At 38.3% G+C, this 10000-nt stretch overlaps 1 protein-coding gene across 2 annotated transcripts in view; it reads left to right on the top strand.

Moving 5' to 3' along the window:
• Nucleotides 1-360: 360 nt before the first annotated feature.
• Nucleotides 361-10000, top strand: part of LOC113823301 (homeobox protein Hox-B5) — a 162869-nt gene continuing 153229 nt past the window's right edge. For both annotated transcript variants that reach the window (XM_070113885.1, XM_070113884.1), the window contains exon 1: nt 361-2175. In XM_070113885.1, coding sequence (XP_069969986.1) covers nt 1515-2175 — 661 coding nt within the window. In that variant the 5' untranslated portion in view covers nt 361-1514. The remainder of the gene's footprint in view (nt 2176-10000) is intronic.

Genomic DNA, 10000 nt, shown 5'->3' with positions numbered 1-10000 from the left:
TCTCTGATCACTTTCTAACCCGATGTGTAAATTATATCTCTAGATTCCCAATATGAAAACCGCAACAACAAAAAGTAAATAAAGAATATAACCTTACCAGCTTTGAATTAACTAAACCGGCCGTAGGAGGCTATTGGCGCACGGACCGGTGAGGCGCGCAACCCGGTTCCCCCGGTTCGGGCATCCGGCAGGCGGGTTCATAAATAAGTCGGGGCCAGAAATGAGACAAATAATTTCTAATCCCCGTAAAGTCAAGGATAAGCTCCAGTTATGCGTTAATTGATGGGAGGGGGGGTGGGAGGGGAGGGGGCCCCTGGGGATCTCCTGTTTCCCCCCTCCCCCCCTTCCTCACTCCCCCGCTTCAATCAGGCGTGTACCCTGTCTAAGTGTCTGTCTGTCTGTCTGTCGGGTGTCGCTTGGGTATACAGGGCACTGGTGACGGGAGACATGACTGATGGAGCTGGAGTCGGGCGGCTGTCCTTGCACCTGCGCCGCCGCCCCTGCCCTCGTGCGCTCCCGTGGGCGGCGAGCGGACTCCCGAACAGCTGGGCGGAGGGTACACCGCGGGTAGGATATCATGCGAGGTGCAGGAAGGTACACGTGGAAAGTGTTCTCCAAGCCCAAGTGTGACTGTGTGAGTGTCTGAAACACATGTGAGGCAGGTGTGTGGGGACAGGTGTGACCACGGGCGGGGCCGAGCACACGACGCCGAGCGCCTTCATCGTCGCCGTCGGAAGCTGCAGCGCGGGCGGCTCGGAGGCGTATCACCCTCGACGAGCACGAAGGTGGAATGCATGGCCGGGCGGAGGAAGAGGCGCGTTGCCAAAGGGGGAGAGGCGAGTGATGGCGGCGGGCCCCGGGAGGACCCCGGGAGGGCCCCGGGGAGGTGCGGGTGGGCGGTGCCAGTGCCGGCCGCGGGGCGGGGTGAGCGAGGCCCTCCCCGGACGGCGTCCCCCGTCTCACTGAGCGGTCGTGTCGGCGCCGCAGCCCCACTTCTGCCAAGGCGGCGTCCCCTCCTGCTAGCGCACCGCCCGCACGCCGTCTGGTCGCCACACGCCGCTAACTCCCCGCGCTGCTCACAGATGTCGCGGCCGCGCCGGCCGGCTCGCTGCTGCGCATCCCCGGCCCTCATGCTCTTATTTACGGTTTGTTTATAGTCGTGCATCGTCACATGGGCGCTCGGTGGGGCCAAGCGCGCTCCGACTGCTCGTAATTTATCCGGACGGCGACGGTGGTCGGACGCTCGGAGTGGGTGCAGGGCTCGCGCAGGGTCCGCGGGTCGGGCCAGCCTCGTTGCGGCCGCTTCCACTCTCATTATCTTGTTAACCTCCACTCATGCGCCCATTCCTATTGGTTGCTGTCGGTCACGTGTTAGTATTCCGAGCCCATATATGGAGTAATGTGCAAGTGCTAGAGAGGTTTCCCTTCGACTAGTGTCGCCATAATCCATCAACATTGGGTGGAACAGTGGACAGAACTGCACTCGTGGAGCAAATCACTTGCGGACTTACGCGATGAGCTCCTATCAGTTCGTGAACTCTATGTCCGCCTGCTACGGGCAGCGCGGACAGGACGCCAGTGGTGTGAACACAGACTACTACGGAGCCTCCGTCAATAGTTACAACAACTGCTACTCGCCTCCACTACAGCAGTACGGAGGTTACACACCGTCGGGACTCTCGGCTGTCCCGAACGGCAGCGAGTTCCCTGGAGGAGGCAGTGCGGGCGTGGTAGTGACTTCGGCGTCGGCGGGAGGATCGTCAGTGGGCACTCCGAGCGGCTCTGGCGGCAACACCACGCCCGGGCCCTCCGTGCAGGGGCGCCTCCACCAGACCTCCACCTCGCCTGCCGCCACGCCGCAGGCCTCCTCCTCCGCCTCCTGCAAATTCGCCCCCACGCCAGAGTCGTCGACGGCGAACCCGGTCGGCTCCCCGCAGGACCTGTCCGTCTCCGCCGGCGGCAACGGGCCGGGCTCGAGCAGCTCCGGAAGCGGCTCCGAGCAGAACAGCTCTAGTCAGGGCGGCGGGGGCGGCAGCAGCAACTCCGGCGGAGGAGGCGAAGGAGCCGAAGGAGGAGAGAGTCTGGAGGGCGCCTCTGGAAGCGCGGGAGGCTCGTCCTCCGGGAAGCCCGCCCCTCAGATCTACCCGTGGATGAAGAGAGTGCACCTCGGCCAGAGTGAGTAGACACATAAATCTGTCGAACAGGTTGTTCAAGAGCGCCGCCATGTGCGTCTCGCTGTACCTTTGCTCACCCGTGACACATTAGGCCAACTTCTCTTACAGGTTTTCACGCCTCCCTCCTTCTTGGGATCACTAGCGTCTTCCTCTTCTAAATCTCTCTCGGCCGCCTCGGGTTCTCTTCTCAGTAGCTCTGTCCCCTTTCTACTCCTGCTCAACTGCATGACAGGTCTCTGCATGCCACAGGGCATCGTTCCTACAGTAGCAGCCATGTGCGGGCCGCAGACGCACGCGAGCGGCGGCCCAGAAGGATCTCGTAAATATCTCCCGCCAGGCCGTTCGCCCATCTCGCGCCCCCGCCCCACACGCCCGTGATCCCTGCGGCCTCGGCGACGACACCCGGTGGCGTCTTAACTAGCCGCAGATCACCGCCTTCCTTCTCTTCCCTCTCTTTTTCCCTTCCTCCTCTTCCTTAACAATCCTTTTCGGCCGCCTATAAACAGTCCATAAAGTCATAAATATGTTCCTTACCGACCTCCAGCCAACTCTTTGAGGAGCGTAACCGCAAGAGCGAGCGTACTGGGTAAGGGAGGGAGTCATAAATTGTATCCTTGGCGGTGGGTGTCTCCAGAGGAAGGGTTTGAGGCTTGGAAAGTGTTGTCTCCGTCGTAAACCCCGCTTAATGAGTCAACTGCGGTCCCCTTCTGACAAATTGACAACAAATAGAACTACTCAAAAATTTATAGGCCTGCGGGGCCATCCGTTCTGACCTATAAGGGAAGGAAAGAAGTGGGGAAAAAAGGGTAAAGAGAGATACAGGTGCTCGAGAAGTGGAAAAGTTTTAAAAAGAGCAAAAAATAATACTAGCTCTGCAATGTGAAGTTTTCAAAGATTTTTTTATGATTGCCGGACGTAAGAGAAGGAAAGAAAAAGAAAAAATCTGCACTTACTATTCGGAAAAAATACAAAGTCACAATGTTCACCGGAGAAGAAAATTAGTTGCATTCAATCCAGTCTATAAATAATAGGGAAAAGAATCGCGTTCTTTAAGAAAAATCTTTTAGTGACGTATTTCTCTATTTCTTATATTTGAATTATCCAGTTCTCTCGGGCGACAAATTAAAGAGAAAATTATTTTGCATTTCGCGTAGTGTGTGCGTATATTTTCAAAACGTTTGAATTTTATTCTAAAAACTATTAGTCTGAAATAGTAGGAAAAAACGGAAAAAAATACTCGTTATTTGCATGCCACAGGTGTATAATTCATAATTATTACAACGCAGTTCTGGACATTCACAAAACTTTTTATTAAAATATAACAGAAACAGGAGGAGAAATTTACGACTTGTTGAAGGCAAGAAAAGAGGGAAAGGAAGAATATGTGTTTGTGTGTATGTACAAACACACATACATACATATATGTGCGTGTGTGATGTGTGTGTGTATATAATATTATACCTAATATCCTTAACCAAATAAATATGTATATACCAACATATATCCTCTCTCTCTCTCTCTCTCTCTCTCTCTCTCTCTCTCTCTCTCTCTCTCTCTCTCTCTCTCTCTCTCTCTCTCTCTCTCTCTCTCTCTCTCTCTCTCTCTCTCTCTCTCATCTCTTCCAAACTGCTGACTTGGAATCCTTCGCTCTTTGGGTCGTTCCTGCCGAAGAATTTATGACACGACCTTCTTGCTTTTCTCGGCGTCTTCGTCATCAATGGGGATCTGCATTGTCGTTAAGGGTCGTAAAAATCAGGTGGTTTACGTAGTCCATTTACGACTAAGGGGGGAGACTTGACTGGGTGTGTGAAACTGCGTGTGAATGATTTTGTGTGTGCATGTGTGTTTGTCTGTCTGTGTGTGTGTGTGTGTTTGTGTGTGTGTATGTGTTTTGTATGTGTGTGTGTGTTTTGTATTTGTGTGTGTGTGTGTGTGTTTTGTATTTGTGTGTGTGTGGTTTTGTGTGTGTGTGTGTGAGTGTGAATGTGCGTACAAGCGTGTTTGGTTCTGTGTGTGTTTTCATGCATGAATGTGAATGAATGTGATAATCTCTTTGTATGTGTCTGTATGCGTGGATGCGTTTGTCCCTGAATGTGCTTGTCTCACTGTATTTATACATGTGCGAATCCGCATGTATACATGTGTGTAAACCAACGTATACACTTGTGCGAATGAAGCATCACGCATTTGCTGATCTGTATGTATTTGGGACCTTTTTTCATATGATTTTGCTTCTGTTACCAAGTTCTTTTTTGCTTCATTTTTGTGCTTGGAACGGTTAGTGGTTGTGATACAATAGTACTTCGTGGACGGAATGCTGAGGGTGAAAATGATTTAGTGTGTGTGTGTTACAACGTACAAACTGCAGAGAGATATTTCCTGAATGAATATATATATATATATTTTTTTTTATTTCTTACTCATTCGTCTATGGTGTATATAGTTATTCATTTATTTGGTTATGAATGAATGAATGTATTTGTTTGTCTTTTTGCTTATTCTTATAGCATTTATCTGTTTATCTGTATTTCGAGATTCTTTAAATCACCCATTACACACACACACACACAAAAAAAAATAATAATAATCATAATAATACTTACATGAAATAGTATAAGGAATTATGTATCTTTTGCTCTCTAACGATACTTTTTTAACCTATACTTTCATTATGAACTGTGGCGAAAATACATAAAACTGCAGAAAAAAAAAATCACTAATTCACAGATGTGTTGACAAAATAAAATTATTACATTGATACAAATATATATTCCATTCCAGTCCCAGATTTTATAACTATAAATTACTTGAAAGTCATATAAATGATTGTATATTTATTATAGCCACCATCAGTGATCCAAACGAGTGACCAGTACTATATGAAGTATGACAGCGGATGAACGTAAATATCTAAATATTACGACTACTAATGTTATTTATCGAATCTGATGAAATTGAGCATGTAATCCTTAAATGCTTAATCACATCGCCTTGCTTGCCGTTACGTTTAATTAATATATTTCGATGTTTTTACATAATGAAAAGGTTGCCGTGATTGCATGAAGATTAAAGATAGAAAAAAACTATATTTTTTCAAATGCGCAAATGCACTTGTGCTCAAACGTATATGTTTGAAGCTGTTTGTGTCTGTTTATATATGTATATATATATATATATATATATATATATATATATATATATATATATATATATATATATATATATATATATATATAAATATAAATATATATATATATATATATATATATATATATATATATATATATATATATATGTATGTATCTATGAATATATATATATATATATATATATATATATATATATATATATATATATATATATATATATATATATATATATATGTGTGTGTGTGTGTGTGTGTGTGTGTGTGTGTGTGTGTGTGTGTGTGTGTGTGTGTGTGTGTGTGTGTGTGTATCTATGAATATATATATATATATATATATATATATATATATATATATATATATATATATATATATATATATATATATATATATATATAATATGTTTGTGTGTATGTGCGTGTGTGTGTGTAAGTGTGTATGTATGTATGTGTGTGTGTGTGTGTGTGTGTGTGTGTGTGTGTGTGTGTGTGTGTGTGTGTGTGTGTGTGTGTGTGTGTGTGTGTGTGTGTGTGTGTGCGTGTGTGTGTGTGCGTGTGTGTGTGCGCGTGTGTGTGTGTGTGTGTGTGTGTGTGTGTGTGTGTGTGTGTGTTTATATGTGCACAAGACGTTCCCGGTCGCTCCTCGTCTAAACTAACCTGCTGTTACGATTTGATAATTTATTGCACACAGATGTTGTCCTTCTTCTCTTTCTCTCTTCGTCCTCTTCTCCATCTCCTTCTCATTTACTTCCCTTTATTCTCGTTACTCTATATAAATAAGGGTGGTTTTCTGTATGTCCGCATCATCGCTTTAGTTCGTGTGAAAATATATCATTATGAGGGGTATTTAGAAAAGGATAGAGATGCTCTTATGAAAATATATCAATGTTTTAGACTTATTCGACGGCTAAGCGCTGCAGAATAACTTTTCACGCAAAGAAATAAGTAAAGTCAATCTTTCTATCTATTTCTATATCTATATCTACTCCTATCTACTCCTATGTCTATCTATATATATGTATATATAAACACACACACACACACACACACACACACACACCCACACACACACACACACACACACACACACACACACACACACACACACACACACACACACACATACATACACAAACAAACATACACAAATGCACACAGTAAATTTTACTTGAATCGATCATGTATTTTTTCCTCTTTCGTTATGTTGATATCGGCGTTTCTTACAGTATATCTAGATATCTACATGTTTCCGTTTGTAGATATATTTCTCTTGATTTTTCTGGACTTTTTAGATATGTGGGTTGCCTGCATTGTATTAGATATTAGGTCTAATTTATATATCCATTCATTCATTTATTTGTCTTACGTAGGCATCGCTGCTATAACTAATTATTTATCCATTTCTTCGCATTTACGACATCTTACTCAAACGGAATTAAATCTTTCAAAAGAATGATAATAAAAAAAAATAAATAGACGAAAAAATGCAGTTTCTCAGCCGCGCAAACCCAACACAGTGTCGGACACATCGAAAATTCCAACGAAAAAAACATTTACCAAAAACCTCTAATTTCTAAATCTTCGACACAATGATATTCCATATCTCGTATGAACCCCCTACAAACGAAATAAAGGAGGAGGTTAATCATCGTCTATTTCTTCTTTAATTCCGATTTCTTTTCTCTTTCTCTCTCCTTCTCCCCGCTTCCTCGATCGGCCTGTCCCGGCGGAGGGTGAGAGGAGCGACACACGCATAGAACCGTCGTCAAATAGTGTGAATTCTGGTCCGAATTTTTCTCTTTTTTTCTTATTTTTTTCATTCTAAAGAGTCGATTTTGGAATGAGAATATATTCATTTCTTCGAATATTTATCGCGTTATTAATTTTTTCCTGGTTTGGAGAATTGACTTTCAGAATATCGGTAATTGAAGGGAGATAAAAAAAACGGAATTTTTATGATGATATCTATCTTTCTATCTATCTATCTATCTACCTATATGTGTATATATATTCATTATATATATTCACTCTATATTCATGTATAGAGTAAGCCTGTTCCTTGAGTATCGTTGTAAGACCTTGATTTCTTTCATTTGTGTTATTTTCATTTATTCATTTCCTATCGTGTTCTTTCTTTGGCTCACGGAAATCTGTATAACGAAGGATAGGATAAGTAAAGTAGGCATAAGTGTTCCTATTCTATTCTTCTCTTGATTAAGAAAGAAAAGCTATGTATAATTCGTGTTTTTTTCAATGGACGTTATGAGGAAATTATTCTCAATTTTTCAAAAAAAAAAAATAATAATAGTAATAAAAATAATAACAACAACAATAATAATAGTATTAGTAATAATGATAATGATATTTATAATAATAATAATAAAGATAATAATAATAATACATGATAAATAAACAAATAGGCATATAACGTCTTCCTTGCTTATTATTGTTGTCAATAATAATAATCATCATCAGTATTGATATTATGATTATCATTATTATTACTACTATTATTATTATCAATATTATAATTACTATTGTTATTGAATTTATTAGTATCAGCTTTACTTTCATCATCATTTCGTTATAATTCTTTCTGAAGTCTTTATTACTATCATTGCCACTGATGCCATTATCTGATTATTATCAAATATTATTTTCACCGTTTATATTGTTATTACTATTATCACTATTATTATCATTAACATCATTATTATTTCATGTTTTATTATTATCAATATTATTATTATTATTACCATCATTATTGTTACTATTATTATTATTACTATTATTTTATCGTTTTTATCATTATGCTTGTTATTTTTACTATTGCTTTCACTACTATTGCTATTATTATTTTTACTGCTATAATCATTATCATTGTTATTATTGTTATTATTATTATTATTATTATTATTATTATTATTATTATTATTATTATTATTATTATTGTTATTATTATAATCATTATTGCTTTTAACATTATTATTTTTATTATTATTGCTATTTTTTTATCATTATCATTGTTATCATTATTATTATTATTATTATCATCATTATTATTATTATTATTATTATTATTATTATTATTATTATTGTTATTATTATTATTAATATTGTTATTATTATTATTATTCTTATCATTATTATTATTATTATCATTGTTGTTGTTATTTTTATTGTTATCGTTATTATTACTCTCATTATTATCATCCTTATTATTGTATTTGTTTTTGTAGTTTTTAGTATTATTATTACTATTATTGTTACTATCATTATTATTGTTTTTATTTTTTTCGTTATCATTGTTGTTATCACTATCATCGGTATTATCACTGTTGGTATTATAAATACCATTTTCATTATTTTATTATTGGTATTATCCATTATTGTTATAATTATTAACACCACCGTTTTTGTTGCTGTTATCATTATCAACGCTGCATTATGATTGTTATTGCTATCATTATTATTGTTATTATCATGATAATCATCACCATCATCATTATTACAAATATTATTATTATTTTCATTATTATCTTTTTCATGTTTTTGTTATTAATAGTATTATTACGATCACTTTTATTGTTATAATCATTATCATCCATGTCATTATACCATTATTAGAAGTATTTTCATTATTATCATATTATTATTACTCTTATCATTATAATCATTATCAATTTCATCTTCATATTTTGGACATCATTACTATTATCATCATTATTATTATTATCAACATCACCCCTGTTAAAGCAACACAACTATTCCAGCTACTACAACTACAACAGTTGTTACTGCTAATACTATTACTACTACTAGTATTGCTCCTATTACAATTATTACTATCCACTTCCTATCGCAATCGCTATTATCATCATATCCTTAAAAAAGAAAGAAAGAAAAGAAAAACAAATCGGAGAAATTGGACATGCCGGTGTATGAATTTCTTAATACTCTTGGTGTCTTAATAATTTGATAAGATAAGCTATCATATTATAAATGTATTCTTTAGGTTTTATGGCATTAATAGGATTTCTTGCGGGAGTAATTATTTAGTTATGTTCTATGTGTCTTTTTTCATAAAAAAAATATGTCCGTCTATTGATGTGGATTGACATGATTATCTATTTCTTTGATGTAATTTCCTTTAATTAGTTTTGTCATTTTTAAAAGAAGTATATCTGTATAATCTATATTTCGAGATATATATTTCCAATGGGTATATTATCATTGTTATTGTTATTATTGTTATTGTTATTATTATTATTGTTATTATTATTATCATTATTATTATTATCAATATTATTATTATTATTATCGTTATTATTATTATTATTATTATTATTATTATTATTATTATTATTATTATTATTATTATTTGGTAGCTTAAGACGAACTAGCCAAGGATTAAACCATAAGAATAAAGACAACAGAAAGGAAGAAACAAAAGGAACAGAAAAATAGAAAGCGAAAAAAGGAAAACAAAAAGAATGGAAAGAGAAAGAAAGAAAAACAAAAAGAATAAAGATTTGAAAAAAGAAGAAAGGAAGAAGTGGAAGAAGAGAAGGAAGGAAGAAGGAGATAAACAAAGATCTAGAGGAATCCAATCACAAACGTCTCAAGTACTTATTTCACTTCTTTGTCTCCCTTACGATGAAATACTAGACTGATGTTTCCT

This window comes from Penaeus vannamei, chromosome 35 (assembly GCF_042767895.1).
Source record: "Penaeus vannamei isolate JL-2024 chromosome 35, ASM4276789v1, whole genome shotgun sequence".
Lineage (NCBI taxonomy): Eukaryota > Metazoa > Arthropoda > Malacostraca > Decapoda > Penaeidae > Penaeus > Penaeus vannamei.
The sequence above is the reverse complement of the archived record's forward strand: the minus strand, read 5'-3'. Positions and strand labels throughout refer to the sequence as shown.